Genomic DNA, 15858 nt, shown 5'->3' with positions numbered 1-15858 from the left:
CTCAGTGTGAACATTATATAGCTTCAATAAAGAGTCAGATTGTGTGGATTAAGATATTTTTTAAAACCTTAAAGCTACCCAAAGAGAAAGGGGACTACTGTTTGTTAAATACAAAGGGATGAATTTAACCCAAAATTTGTGCTAAACACAAGATACAAACAGTACAGCTACATCTATCTTCCATGATGGAGTGAAACCTCTCATGTATTCGTGCCAGAGCTCCAACCAGGTTTGCGACGCAGGGTCTGTGTGGTGGCAGATTGGCTGGGAGCATATGGCTAATAGCACCACCATGACAATGAGCCACACTGATTAATGGACGCCCTGAGCTCTTTGTGAGTGTGTGTGTTCTACGTTGCGTGTTGTGTGTGAGGCCCCCGCTGCAGAATCAGCATGTGAGAACACGAGGCAACAGCCGTAACTTTGACCTCGGCGGCTGCTGCAGACGAGCGAGTGTTTACACTCGCTGCAGAAGTCACACTTTCTGCACTGCTGCTGCACTGTTGCTCCCCCAGGGGAAAGGTTTGAATACTGGAGGCCTTTCTACTGTACAAGTTCAATGTGTGCTGTACATGTTATGCAGAACAGTTTATTCAATGCATCCCCACATGATGAACAACAATAATTTACAATAAAATCTGTATTTATTTATAAATTCCTTGTAAATCACATCAGAATTTCAAAAGGTTTTCCATAAAGCTCTGCAGCTGAGCTGCCTTCGTATTATTCAGAGAGCTATAGAATAAAATATTAGTGTGCCTGATTTCACGGCTAAAATCCCTGCTTGCGCATATAGATGAACCCCAATTTATATTGTTACAGTTAAAGTTGTTCAGTGACAAGGTCATGGAATAAGAACAACTTAATTCATGTGCTAAATTTGAATTTTTATAACTGTGGTGTGCATGAGGGAGCGTGCATATGCATACTTCTTTGTGTATATATATGCGTATATATGTGTGTGTGTTAGAGAGAGAGACCGTGCCTATATTTTATAGTCAGATTGTGGAGGAAGGCCCATTTGTTAGCCATGAAACAACAGGAGGGTTCAGATTGACTAATGAGTTTCTCTGTGTCCTAATTAACCAGGCGTCACAGACACACACACCATGCCTGCATCCACACACACACATTTTCTATTGTATAGGATAGGTTGGTAAAATGCCTCCATAAATAGATCTCTTTCCTCCCAACCTACTTCCGAAGAAATTCATCTTTAGATTATAATTAAAGCAACGACTCTGATAGCTAAAACTCATCTTCCTCAACAGATACGGTTTCATGTGGATGCGTACGTATGCGTCTGGGTGTGCATGTGTGGGGGGGTTAATGAGGGTGACAAAATAAGAAATGTATTGAGTACAGAGAGTTGATTGGTGAGAACTTCCTGCAGACGAATAAGTATGTTGCAGAAGAAAATAGGAGGGGAGGGGAGAGGAGGGGAGAGAGGACGGAAGGAAAAGTAGGACTTTTCTTTGAAGATAGTTTGGAGAGGAGGAAGATTCGGGAAGAAGAAATAGATTTGATGCACCCTTTCTCACCTGCACATGATCTCATGTGTCAGCAGCACTCTGCACATCTCTGGGTTCTTGTCTTGGCCTTCATAAATAATCGCCTGTTAAAGAGACAGAGAGGAAAGAAAACATATTGTTAGCTCACAAACAGCAAAACCAAATACACATAGACCTCAAATCCAGCAAATAGCCCCCCCACCAACAATAACTGTTATCAGCTGACTGTAATGAAGCCGAAGGAAAGAGAGTGAGAATCACAAAATTCTAAATTTCCTTGTGATCTCACTTGTAGCGAAATGTAAATATTACATACGTACGTACGTAATACGTAAATATTACAGCGAGAGTTTAGTCATTTTTAAGAATACACGTGTATACGTATACGTATACGTATACATGTAGACAGAGCTTTATATACCACGTGCCTGTGAAGATGTAAATTTTTTAAGCAAATGTCACTCAAATTTGTTGGGACTTTTTAACTGCAGATTAATACACATGTAGTGCTCTAAGTGAGTATTCATGGCACAAGGTTGTTTGTGGTATTAACTCAAAATAAACTACAGTGCCCATGCTCTTCATAATGAAGGAACAGTGTGGCTCATTGATGTGTTTTTAATAAACAGCAATGGGGCTCTATAGCACAGAGGGATGAAGAGACAATTCTTGTTAGTAGGATCAATCCATTGGTGGTTTTGGTCTTTCCATAGAATAATACCATCCTTATCCTTCAACTTCATATCAAATAATACCCAACTTCATATATCGTGATTTTTAAAATTCAGACTGAACATAAGCAGGTTGTTCATAATCTTGTTAGAGGCAACAAAGCCCTGCCAATCAGACCCTCCGATAGATGTCAATGTTATTGTCTGCACCAGTGCATGGATGCATAAAAATGTATTTGCATGTTTGCACACCACTGCGCTCCACATCTACCAGACTGGTGAGAGGAGATGACTATATTTTGCAGCACTGTACTGTGGGAAAACACAACGACGATGTCAAACTGGGAGGAATTTGATTTGTTTCATGCTGTAGCTGTGACATAGCCTACATTTATTTTCTTCCATCGGGTGTTGTGGGCAACAGGTTAGTTCCCACTTCACCTCTAATAACACGTAGTTGGTAACACCTCTACTTCACATATACACACTAACAATGTTTTTCTCTGCACTGGGAGTCTGTCACCCCACCACACACACCTTGTCATCAAAAGCGATATCTCCTCTGCTCACATGCTGCTCAGGTCTACTGTTAAAAAGCATAAAATTGTAAAATCGCAGAGCATTGGCCATAGTTTCTGCTCCTCCATTTCAGCTGAGGCTTTACCTGCTTCCATTATACAATCTTCCTGCTTTTTATAAGGAAGCCCAGAATAAAGCGAAAGCACAAGTCACACACCACTAAGCCATCTATCAATCAATACGCACACCCCGTCTGTCTTTGGTCTATTCCAGTCTGTTTGATCTGTCGTTCCAAACTCCACCAAGTCTCACCGAGTGACAAGCTCACTTTTTCTCAGGGAGCGGTGAAGAAGTTTCACTGTCCTCTCTGACAGTCTTCAGCCGGGGGATCAGACTACCTGCTGCCATCAGTTGATCATCAGTTAGTAAAGGTCATTTAGCTGAGTGAAAGTTTAACAACTCTAAACAACATGCAACAACTTGTACTGATGATCAAATTAACTTTTCTCCTGAATGCTACTTTCAACTGTCTCAGACCAACGGAGGTTTCCCGTGTCTTGTTTCCCTGCTGCTGAGTGAAGTGACGGGGGTTAACTCCGGAGCAGGTAACGTTATCGACTACCGCTAAGGAGACCAAAACTACGGTGTCTCCCCTATGCCTAATTAACACTAGTAACATCAACATCGGCCGGGCCTTCGATTCATGGAGGGACTTTCGTTTGGTAACATTACTGCCAAACGTGAAATATATAGTGATATTGTGGTTTTAGCTGTCAATCACATTCAGTCTCGTGTGTGTCGCCTCACTATTTTGACCGATGGTTGCTCACGTCTACGTAGTGCGAGCACAGGCACGAGCAACAGAACGCTGACTGACGTTGACTTAATGGCCACAGGTGTCACTATTAACAAGCTATTTCTGATTCTTGCATAGAGCCCCTTAAACAACAATGTCCAAGTTATTTTTGTGTCATTCTACATGATAAATACAGCTCTGTTATAACTTATTACTTCATTGACCCACTCTGGTCCACCATGGAAGTTCTGCTGGTTGTTTCCTGCACTTATATCTGAATATAAAAATGAAATCACCTGAAGTGTTTGGCCACAATCAGTTTTCATTATTCATTTAGTCATTGGTTGACTTATTGTTTCTTGGTTATTTCTAACTGATTAATAAATGCATCACTACAAACTGCAGTGTAAAAATGCAAACCAGTTTCCGATTGGTATACAGCGATGGAAAGTTACATAGCCTTCACGGTCAGTGTATCTTTTGTTCATTCGATTTCCCTTTCACAAACGGATTTTAAAAAACAAAAAAATTAGTGGTTATTTGATTTTCATTTTAAAATATAAAAATTAGAATTGAAATAAACGGGTTATCCTCATACGCGCTCTTACTTTGTAAATGGCAACTTCCGGTCATAGAATATAAAAAAACAGGCGTTTTTTTCGTTTCTGTCTTTTAGTGATTTTATTTTTTGTTTTTAGAAATAGAAAATGAAAATCAAGCGTTTTTTTAAGTTTATTTCATCCCTTTTTGACCCTGATAAAGAAAAATACCTTGTATTTCAATATTCATTTTTGTATTTTGAAACAAAAATCAAATGACCACTCATTTTTTGTTTTTTTAATATCCGTTTTTGAAAGGAAAATCAAATGACCAAAAGATACACTGACCCTTCACACACTTTGAACATGTCTCATAGTAAATATTAATTCACCACGTGTGCATGTGATGAAGTTATAGTACAGGAGCTAGCTAACGGTTAGCCCAACTGTTACATACACAGCCAATGGTCATAATGATGACAGCTGTCTGTCTAGTGTACATGACAGCTTTCTCAGTCGCTTTACTCATTGAGTTCGTATTAACTTTAAACATTACAACTAACACATTGCCTACTAGGAGCATTAGCTGCTAACATTACTATGTACACTGAAATAGGTGCTAATATCGCTAGCATGCTAATGAGCTAATCGAGACTAGCATCTGACTTTAACTCACTAAATCTTGATGAAACAGTACAAACATTACACACAAAGAGGTATTTACCTTCTGCAGGTTGCAATACGTCTGTTACCTGTTGATAAAGCGTTGCAACCACCAATGTAATGGACATAATAAGGCTACTTCAGCAGCTTTTACACAACTCTCTCGTCTCACTAGCCCCTTGCTTCACTCTATGGGGTTTCCCTCCCGCTCACACCTGTCCGCTGACAGGTTGCCTGGCAACAACCATGGCACTTAAACGTCATAATTTCATTGTCTTCTCATAAAACTATGCAGTCTACGCAGTAGAAAGACGCAAATATGTTTATAATTCGTGCTACATGTCCAGAGAAAACAGATAAAAATGGGCTGTGGTATTCCCTTTCGCTCAAAAAGTAGAAAACCTACAACACCCAGAATGCACTGGGCTCGTTGCCGCAGCAACTTTATTTATATCACATAGAAAGTATTGACAAACTCAGTGCTCTAGAATTCAAGCAAGGATTCCCATCCAAACCAATACCACACCTCCTAAGAACATGATTTACAAGCTAAATAAACAGGATTGAAATAACCAAATATCACAAAAGGAATATAGTAGAGAAATATAACATACATGCTAATATACTATATAAATAATATAAGTATAGAGAGTTGAGTCAATAAAATAATAAAAATAATATAAATAGAGAAAGTTGAGTAAATAAAATAATAAAAAATAGTATAAGTAGAGAAAGTTGAATCAATAAAATAATAAAAAATAGTATAAGTAGAGAAAGGTGAGTCAATAAAATATATATCTTTTTACATTTGTCTTTGTCTTTTCAATATACCTCTGTATTGCAGTGGAGAAGTTGGACATTTGTAAAAAAATTGGGCTCAAACAATCGATAGCTGATGACGTTCTGTGAAGAAGTAGAAGAGGCCTTTTAAAGACTAACATTGTAAAAATCTTGTCTGCATGTTTAAGCTTGGACCATCCCACCAGGGGCCCCAGGGCGAGCATGTTCCACATGGGGCCCCAGCATGAGCCAAGATGTAGACCGAACCCCTCATTTGTAGAAACTACAGCCCAACACGGTCCACAGAAACTAGCTCGGAGCTTTGCGGCATTAATGGAGAGCAGCAACAGTGGCTCCATTACAATATTGTTGTAGCCTAAAGCGTTTCATACTAATAGCTAGTTGTATTCAGGACCCTCCGTGTTTTCTGGAACTGGAGCCCCCATTTGTTTCAGGGCCCGGGGCCCCTGTCAGTTACAATTTTACATGCATGTGCATATATTCTAGTTGCAAAGACCTCTGCAGGAAGTGTATCGACACATGGATCTGGAGCCTGAAGGGCTCCTGGTGGTCCAGGACTCCAGGTACGAGTTGTTTCTGAGACAGAGCTGGTGCTAACCTAACATTTCTATAAAAGAAGCTGTAGATGACATGTAGGGCTGGGCGATATGGCCAAAATCTTGTCCCGATAGAGGTAATTTCATATCTCGATAATGATATATATCACGATATTGCATGTTTTCTGGTAATTCATGAAATAAATAGTCTACATGAAATAACCCCTTTTTTTTTTTTTGTATACTCCTGTGTGAATTAAATACTGGACAAATGAAAAGTCTTAAAGTGTTTTCCTATCTAATTAAGAACTTTAGTGCAAAATGATTCGATTTTCTGAAAAATTTTAGTTAGTATGTGCTTGTTATTATCAATTTAGACAAAGTTATTGTGTATTACGATATCTCGATATATGATTTAATCACAATACGATTCCATTGAAAGATGATAAAAGATCATATTGAATTATCGCACAGCCCTAGGTGACAGACATGATGGCAGAGATGTGCAACTTCATCAATCCAGAGAGCAAAATAAACTGGTATCCATAAAATACTTCAACTGGCCGCTGCCAAAGCGAAGAAGCTCCTGTTAACACCACACTGATGGGCTAAACTGTTTCTCTAAACCCTCTCCATCAGAAATTGAACGGTAATATTTCTTTGATTATGGTTTAATGAAAACAAATGTGAATGTGGGAACTGTGAAGAATACATGCACTTTATAGTTATGTCTATGATTAGACCTGCTCATTGTGCCATGGGAAAAGAGTGGGCCAGGCAGCTGCCTCTGAACTTGTTTCCTACCCTGGACAAACATGCATCACTGCCATCTCAACCTCTCTCGTCTTCTCTCTTTTATGCACTTTTGCTCTTTTGTTCTCTCTTTCTCTCTCTAACACACGCGCGCGCACACACACACACACACACACACACTAGAAAACCTTCACACCTTGGAGCCAGGTGAATGCATTTATCTTTCTGAACAGAATTAGGTCTGATGTAACTGAGCTTTCCTCCAAAATCACAGAGGGTCGATAAATCCTGATATACCTTATGTTTTGTTTGTTTTTAAAGTTTCTTAAATCTCTCACCTCTGCAACGGACATTGTTTGAAAAAAAAAAACCACACAAAATATAGAGGAATTCATAGTTCTGATATGCTACACACACACAACTTTAGCAGGACAGAGGAAATAAGCAAAAACATCCCTATTTTGAGCAAAATCTTGTAGAACTTAAAGGTCCCATATTGTGCTCATTGACAGGTTCATACTGTATTTTATGTTTCTACTATGTTTACATGCTGTATTGTTAAAAAAACTTTATTTTTATACTGTCTGCCTGAATATGCCTGTATTTACCCTCTGTCTGAAACGCAAGTTTTAGCACATTTCAACAGAATTGCAACGGAATTGCGTTGCTAAGCAACAGCTTAGGTCCATGTTTACTTCAGCTTCGTCCGAAATCGCATACTATGCACTACATACTCAATAGTTGTAATATCGTTCAACATACTTTTGTGTGAATAAACAGTAGTATGTATCTTTTTGGACGCACTGAGCAGTAATTTACGTCGTCACTTCCTGAGAGCCTCCTTGCCGGTTGGAGACGTGTAACCATGGTAACCCGTGCCAACCTCATGTGACCAAAACGATGGTTTGTGAGAATAAAAGTCTGAATTAATTTAAAATATATATTATGCCTAGCAAAGTGAAGTCTTATACTTACAGTTAAATTTAAGCATTATTGACTTTACAGAGCTGTCCGTCAACGTCTGCTATGAACGTTGTCGTCACTCGCATTGCATTGTGGGACATTTATGCCGCCGTAGTGTCAAGCGTTGCATACTGTGATATTTCAATGGAAGTAGTGTGCAATTTGCGTATTATTGGTTTCATACTAAGGTTTTGGACATACTGAAATATCTCATATACTGTTTTAGCATACTAAATAGCAAGTTAGTGTGGATTTTCAGACACAACCATACATTGCAACAGGAAATAAACTGGAACACACTTAGAATCTTTACGTTTAAGACTACTTCCTAACTGGACGCGATGCGAACGAGCAAACATTGTTTTAGTTTTTCCCAAAGATGTCTTAAACTTCTCCGTGCATCAGCGAACAGGCAAAGTGGCGTATCGCTTGTTTGAAAAATCGCTCGCCCTGGCTCTATTTATGCAAAGTTTCAGGCACCTCGTGACGGTGACAGTTAATCAATATCGCTCTTTATGTAACAACGCGGCTTAGGTAACATATAATTGTCTATACAGATAAGGGATAAACTAAGTAAGCAGGTCACTTTTCACTTTTCCGATGTGCCGTAGATGATATCCACTCCTTTCCCAAATGACTCCTTGTTTTACCTAATGTTGACTCGTCTCCCTCTGTGCCAGACCTGGGTCAAAAACTAACAATCCCAGCCTTGTTTTGACGCCAAGAAGGGTGCCCTTTACTGCATCATGATTGCTCAAATACTGTGGTATGAAAAACATTGCCATCAATCACAGAATAATTTACTAAAACTGAGGTCTAAAGTTTCTAATATCACTTAGTCTGTCCTGCTCGGCAACCTGAGACATCTGCAGCTCCAGCCGGGAAAAAAACCAACACAATGATTTGAAAATAATATCGAATCCTCCTTCTGGCTCTTGTGTAACTTCTTCTACCATAACTTCTTCTACCGTCCCAGCCCACGTTTGTCTTCATCACTCTGTCACCTAGCTCGCTCTGCTCTCGTCTTTCATCTGCTTTTTCCTCTCCCCTCCCTCTCTCTGCCTCACCGGGCCTTTCATACAGCATCTCTACCACTCTCTCCTCCGCCTTTTGAAGTAGCGTGACATGCGCTGCGTGTAAACAAGGAGCCGTTAAGCAGGGGAGCACACTTCCTCCTGCGTTAGTGTCAGGTCGACTAGCGAAGCTAGTGATCCGACAGGGCCGCAGTGACAGACTCTTTATTCTCCGGGACAGAGTCGTGATCAACCGGCGCTCACAACGCTCTGCTTCTGAAGACTAGGAGGCGCTCTGCTCCTCCATTTAACACAATCAGTGCTGGCCCTCTCAGCGCTCACACAAAGCAGGTAGACTGACAGAAATAGCAGAATAACACAAACAGTTTTAGGTGCCAAACGTTGGAGAAGGCTTAACTTTCCTAGCAGACGAATCACAGTCAGAACTGCTTAATAGAGCCGAAATATACTCAACACTATACAAAAAGTAACAACATGCATTTTCATGCTTCACAACACTGATTAACCGCTTTGACTGTTATCAAGCCATTAAATAAGGCATTATCAGTTGCTTTAAGCACCATAGATGTGGGTCAATAGGGGCCTACTACGCCTACTACCTTGTAAAAGTGAAACTTAAAAGCAACACGTTCTAACATTGTCACGTTTTGAACACAAAATAAAAAAGGCTTCTTTAGGTTTAGACAACAAAAACACAACTTCTTTAGGTTTAGACAACAAAAATACAACTTCTTTAGGTTTAAGAAACAAAAATACAACTTCTTTAGGTTTAGGCAACAAAAATACAACTTCTTTAGGTTTAGGCAAAAAAACTACAACTTCTTCAGGTTTAGGCAACAAAAATACAACTTCTTCAGGTTTAGGCAACAAAAATACAACTTCTTTAGGTTTAGGCAAAAAAAACTACAACTTCTTTAGGCTTATGCAAAAAAAATAATTAGGTTTAAGCAATAAAATTACAGCTTCTTTAGGTTTTAGCAAAAACATTACAACTTCCTTAGGTCTAGGCAACAGAACTACAACTTCTTTAGGTTTAGGCAAAAAAAAAAAACCTGCTTAGTTAAGTTTAGGGAAAAAACTTGTGTTTTGGGTTAAAATAACTACGAACACAAAGACAACAACACATTGTTGGCTTCACACGGGATGCAAGCTCCGGTCTCCTGGGTGAAAACTTTGTGTTTTGTGTGTGTTTTGTTTTGTTACTATGGTCACTGGAGGTCGCTGTCGTGTTCTTTTATACCTTCTTTCAGTGATCTACCATGCGAATAGGTGATAAAACCTACCTGTGGTCGTAGCAGGGCCCGACTGACCCACATCTATGGGGCTTATAGCGACTGATAACGGCTATTTAATAGCCTGACATATGAACGCGCCCCTCTTTTGGTATTCATGACCTCATTAAGTAGAAAGTTTCTGAAAGCTCAGAGTTCTCGCGTTGTTACATGTTTGCTGACGTTGTCAGAAATGGCGGAGGCCATAGAAGTTAATTTTTCAGTACATAATAAGAGAATATATTGTAGTTGTATATTGTCTTTCTTCGTAATTATATAATATGCTTTTCCCTCCCTGTCACATTTGTACTAACTTGATGTAAAATGTGATTTTGTAGGTTTTCTTACTTCTGGATCAGAAGATGATGTTCCAGTTTCACTTCAGCTCTCTACAGGCCTGTTTTAGTCCAACAGAAATATTTATCAGCATCTGAAAACATTTATAGCTCGGTTGTTGGTGCAGCTACACTTGTGTTTTTGTTTTAGATCACAATGTGTCTTTAACAGTAAAGTAATGTTAGATAGACTACAATGCAAACTCTATACTAACAGTGAGTGGCAGACCAGCAGTGTGTGTGTGTGTGTGTGTGTGTGTGTGTGTGTGTGTGTGTGTGTGTGTGGTTAGAGAGACAGTGGCCATGACATCACTGACCAACTAAGCCAACCACACGGCTGTTTTGGTTTGACCACCTGTTAATGTTCCATTCCTCTACCGCTGGGACTCACTCACACACACACACACACACACACACACACACACACACACACACACACACACACACACACACACACACACACACACACACACACACACACACACACACACACACACACACACACACACACACTTGTGAGCATGCTTTATTGCTCCATGTGCAGTTTTGCCAAAGTGCCTATACACGTATATACAGCACTAACTACAGACGCCGTTTCATCTCTCCTTCTCACTCACATATAAACCTACTACCATACACACACACACACACACACACCTGCCTGCAGTTGCCCACAGGTGCAGCACACACCTGCCTGCATCAGCATCTTGAGGAAAAATGACTTTTACTTTTCAAACTTAAAATCTCTTCATGTATGCAAAAAAAAATTATCCATTTAATTTTTCTGACGAACGCCGAGCATTAAAATGTATTTGTGTGTGTGTGTGTGTGTGTGTGTGTGTGTGTGTGTTTCGGAGCCCCCTCTTTCTTCTCTGGACCTCAACTGCAAGGGCCGACTGCGTATGTGCGTGTGTGTGTGTGTGTAGCTGGCTGTCACCCCACCAAGCTGAAGCTAAACAGTGTTATTAGGGAACAGTGTGGTCCCTTAGGCCTGCCAGACACACACACACACACACAGTGTGTGTTGCAGCGTGGCAGCAGCAATGTGAGACTCTATCAGAGCTTGCAGTCAAATTAGCAAGTATTCAGTGCATAACACGGGTTCTTGGCTCCTCATACCACACACGCACACACACACACAACCCTGTACTTCTATAATTCGGAGGGCACTCACTGACATAATGCATAAACCTAATTCTAAGCTGAACCTTAAAACCAAGTGTGAACCCTCAAACAGGTCTTTGAGGTCTGTCCAAAGACGTCCACTAGGGCTGTCAAAGTTAATGCGATAATAACACATTTCTTTAACACATTAACGCAATCCATCTTTTGGAGGTTGTAGCTGGCTCAATTTTAAAGCTAGAGTGAAGATCCTGGCATCATATGAAACTAGTAAACCATGTCATACTAGCTTGTTGTAAAGGAGACTAAATAAGGCTCCAACTTATGCTAAATTTTGGCAAGGAAAAACTGTCATGGCCATTTTCAAAGGGGTCCCTTGACCTCTGACCTCAAGATATGTGAATGAAAATGGGTTCTATGGGTACCCACGAGTCTCCCCTTTACAGACATGCCCACTTTATGATAATCACATGCAGTTTGGGGCAAGTTCATTTGTGATTAATCGCGATTAAATATTTTAATAGATTGACAGCCCTAGTGTCGTCACTTTCCAAAAATGTCCTCACTCTCAAGGTCTAAAACTCAAATTGGCTTTCACAAAATAGATGTACGAGCACACACGCAGCATCACTCTCTGTTTCTTGTACAAAAACAAAAAATCATTCTAACTGTTTACCTGAGAACAAACACTAAAAGTGTCTCCTATCTGTAGTTAAGTCTGCCTCTCTGTTTTCTAACTCTTCCCGCTGCTCACTCTCTGTCTCATAAAGGTACATATAAACAAAAACACAAACATTAACAGAAAAATTGGATCTGATCAGAAAATGCTCGCTCCTCGGCAGACCAAATCCCAAAGGTGCTGTTATATCTTTCCACTTCCTACTGCGAGCAGCAGAATTACGCCCCTGTTCCTCAACAACCGCTCGCCGCCTCCTCGCTCTAATCACAGCGAGAGAAGTACAGGCAAAAACGCCTGGAGCCATGCAGTGTGTGTGTATGTGTGTGTGTGCCCCCACCCACACACACTGTGGAAACACCCACCCACAGAAACACACACATAAATGCGTTTTTGTGTGTGCAAGTACATGCAGATAGAGGAGGGCGGCGGAGTACAGGCAGATCAGTGGAGCAGCTTGTTGTCAGAGAGGTAACAGGAGAGGTGACAGCAAGAGAGCAGTGTGTGTGTGTGTGTGTGTGTGTGTGTGTGTGTGTGTGTGTGTGTGTGTGTGTGTGTGTGTGTGTGTGTGTGTGTGTGTGTGTGTTTACCTGTTTAGTCATGGAGTCTATGAGTCGAACATAAAAGTCCTGCTCCGTTCTGATGCCTGTTGGGATGCAGAAGAAAAGAGAAAATGATAAACTTTACATAGATTTTGACAAGCAGAACAACATTTAAAAACTGCATTAGAAAATATGTCAACTGAAGTAAACATAAAGAAGTGATAGACTCCTGCCTTACGCAACAGGAAGCTTCCCCAAATTTTAGGGGTCGCAAGAACATTAGAAAACATATTTCTGATACATAAAATTCAATGCATTTTTTTCTAATAAAATCAAATAATTTTATTTAATAATTTAGGCCTCAAATAATGAGTCATGTTTGGTTGAACTACTTACACATGCAACCTGACATAGCTTCATTTTAAGGGGTTTTAAAAAAAAAAGCAAGAAAGGCTTGGGAACCCCTGGAGAAGAGGTGAAAATGTATGTTTCACAACAGTTGAGTGTTTTTTTTTTCCTGTAATACTGAGCCTGAGTCAAGTCAATTTTATTTAGATATCTCATAATCACATTTGCCTCAAACGCCTTGTACAAAATACGACACCATCTGTTCTTAAACCTTAACACTCTGTGATTCAAACACCTATTAGATGCCCATTAATTTGGTATTTTGGAGGGATTATTGATCATTTTTATCAATTCTCAATTGGTAAAAACATTTTTAACTTAGGCACCAAATCTGTGTAACAAATGGTATCAACCCAAAAAATTGCTGCAACAAAATAGACCATGGGAAAGACCATCATGTACTTTGATCATCATTTTCCAAGGCTTTATACATTTTTACAATTCATTTTAATTAATTAATTAATTAAGTCATTCATTCATGTTTATTTCCGATTTATGAATAAAAACAACTTGACACACAGTGCTACACAGTCTCAAATTAATCTTCAGGTTCCCAGCTTTCAGATGATGTACACCACTCCTATGTGACATCTACTGCTGACCTGCTATCTCCCCCTAAAGACCCCCTTTACCCGCCTAAAAAAAGACAGAAACGGGTCTATTGTGGGTCTCAGAGGGTTAATGGTTCATAGTGTGGTGATGTTAAATGTCCAGTCAATATCACTGTAATATCAAAATGTGCAACTTACTTGTCCATTTCCACAAATTATATTAAAATCATTAATTCAGAAATTGTAGTTATTATGTCCACATGTCTTAACCTCAGAGCTGATGTGCCTGAATACCACAGCTCCCACCACAACAGCATGCAACATGTCAGACTGCTCACTTCAGACTGGACTAACTCATTTAGGGACAGTGACAGTGATGAAGACATAAAGCTGCTGTAAATCACCAGCAATAGCTGCCCTGAAATACAGACATTTATCCAGAAATCGGTCAAATTACACCAATGTGAAACACTACACTGAGACATTAACCAATTCTGGCAGCCTGTTTGGCCCTCTGCTGCACATTTGTTTCCATATTAAATAAAAGAAAATTCCTGTGTGTATTATTATGTTTTGCAGGAGACAACAAGCTTGATTTGGTTAAATTTATTGTGAATCACTTTTTTAGTGTGTGTTTCTCACTCACCGTTACTGTAAAGAAGCTGCAGCCGGTAATGAATCCCGTTATTGGTCTTCTCTCCGGTCGTCTCCTTAACACACACAACAACAAACACTGGGCTATTTATTGAAATATTTAGCACAAATTTAATTAAAATAAGCACACTGTAAACAATTGCTGTTAATTTACAGCAGGATTTCAACAGTACTAACCTGTTATTGGTAAAAAAAACAGTGCTTTACTGTTAATACAAAAGAAAACCTGTTAAATTACGCTCATAGGCCGTTTTCTAACTGAACTATAATGCATTCTTAAAAAACAGCACTTTACTGCTGATCAACTGTCTAAAGTATCATCAGTAACAGTTTCAAGCAGTATTTTTTTTAATTCTGGGACCTGATCTGCACATGTGAGGCTTGTACATTGTACATGATTGGAAAATCAGTGAATTAGCTCTGTTCTTCACTCACATGTTGTTATGGTTTACATTCTGTGCTTGTAGCCAGTTATACACATACATTTTGGGAAAAGTGTCAACAAGTCTATTATAGCCTTTTTCTTAACAAGTGCCTTTAATTGTATTTAGTGTGACTATTCCTATGTCTGTAACCTGCTAAGTCTATTCATCTAGGCAAAAAATTATGTTTATTAAAATGTATGTAAAAAATACAACCTGCATTAAAACAAATCAGTAAGATAATGTAAGAGAAAGGTGAAAAATAGCCATATAATGTATCTTTAAACAGTAAATTAACTGTAAAATACAGTGAAATTAATAATAAAAAAAAAACAGTTCAAACTGTATTTTTCATTAACAGTACAAAGCTGTAAATTTCAGCGACAGTATAATAATGTTAATTTTACAGTTACATAAAGGCAACCCTGCTGCCATCAGTTCTTTACTGTTATTTTAATGGGAAATTCTTAACAGTGCAACTCTCTGCACATGTATGAAGTGTAGCCCACATCCAATTTATTGAATTCTTATATGAATTCTTCATATAGGTTAAGTAAACGTGTGATTCTGATTCTCATTCTCATTCTGATTCTGATTCTGATTCTGAACGTGTGATTTATGTGCGCAGCGGACACATTAAAGCGGGTAGCCCTGTAATCTCTCCAAACTGCGTAATCATGGTGTTATTGTGGCTTTTTAATTCCTCTGTAATTACTGGTTGTGTTTGGAGGGCAAATAAATCCACACACTGTATATTTCAGCTTATTTAAACGGTGTCATAATTGATGAGGAGACCGGCTGGCCCGCCGCTGTTTATATAGAACAAGTGGTTGTAAATTAAAAAAACGATTTAAATGTTCACAGTTTGTTTTCTTAATTTGTCAAATATCACAAATAGATCGAAGGAAGTTTTTTTGTTTTGTTATGTAAATAGATTGTTTCATCTGTGTCTTTTATCCATAATAATAATAATAATAATAATAAATAAACGCAGCAAATATTTTATTGAAATAACTAAATAACTTTATTAAAAATAATGAAACTGTATCTTAAATGTTTAAATGTGACATTAAATATTGACATCAGTAATA

At 39.0% G+C, this 15858-nt stretch overlaps 2 protein-coding genes across 5 annotated transcripts in view; both read right to left on the bottom strand.

The window, feature by feature from the left end:
• Positions 1–15858, bottom strand: part of fgf13b (fibroblast growth factor 13b) — a 260311-nt gene that overhangs the window by 23597 nt on the left and 220856 nt on the right. The window lies entirely within an intron of this gene.
• The window catches only part of LOC141753357 (transcription factor COE1), a 100288-nt gene that overhangs the window by 82624 nt on the left and 1806 nt on the right, over positions 1–15858 (bottom strand). For 3 of the 4 annotated variants that reach the window (XM_074611934.1, XM_074611932.1, XM_074611933.1), the window contains exons 3-5: positions 14338–14401; positions 12781–12836; positions 1542–1615 (exon numbers count right to left, since the gene is read on the bottom strand). In XM_074611934.1, the coding sequence (XP_074468035.1) occupies positions 1542–1615; positions 12781–12836; positions 14338–14401 (194 nt within the window). Of the gene's footprint in view, positions 1–1541; positions 1616–4788; positions 5041–12780; positions 12837–14337; positions 14402–15858 lie in introns of those variants that run through there. The other variant, XM_074611936.1, reaches the window with a different exon arrangement.

The sequence above is a fragment of the Sebastes fasciatus genome, chromosome 16, assembly GCF_043250625.1.
Source record: "Sebastes fasciatus isolate fSebFas1 chromosome 16, fSebFas1.pri, whole genome shotgun sequence".
Classification (NCBI taxonomy): Eukaryota; Metazoa; Chordata; class Actinopteri; order Perciformes; family Sebastidae; genus Sebastes; species Sebastes fasciatus.
Note: the sequence above shows the minus strand (reverse complement) of the source record. Positions and strands in the feature narration are given on the sequence as shown.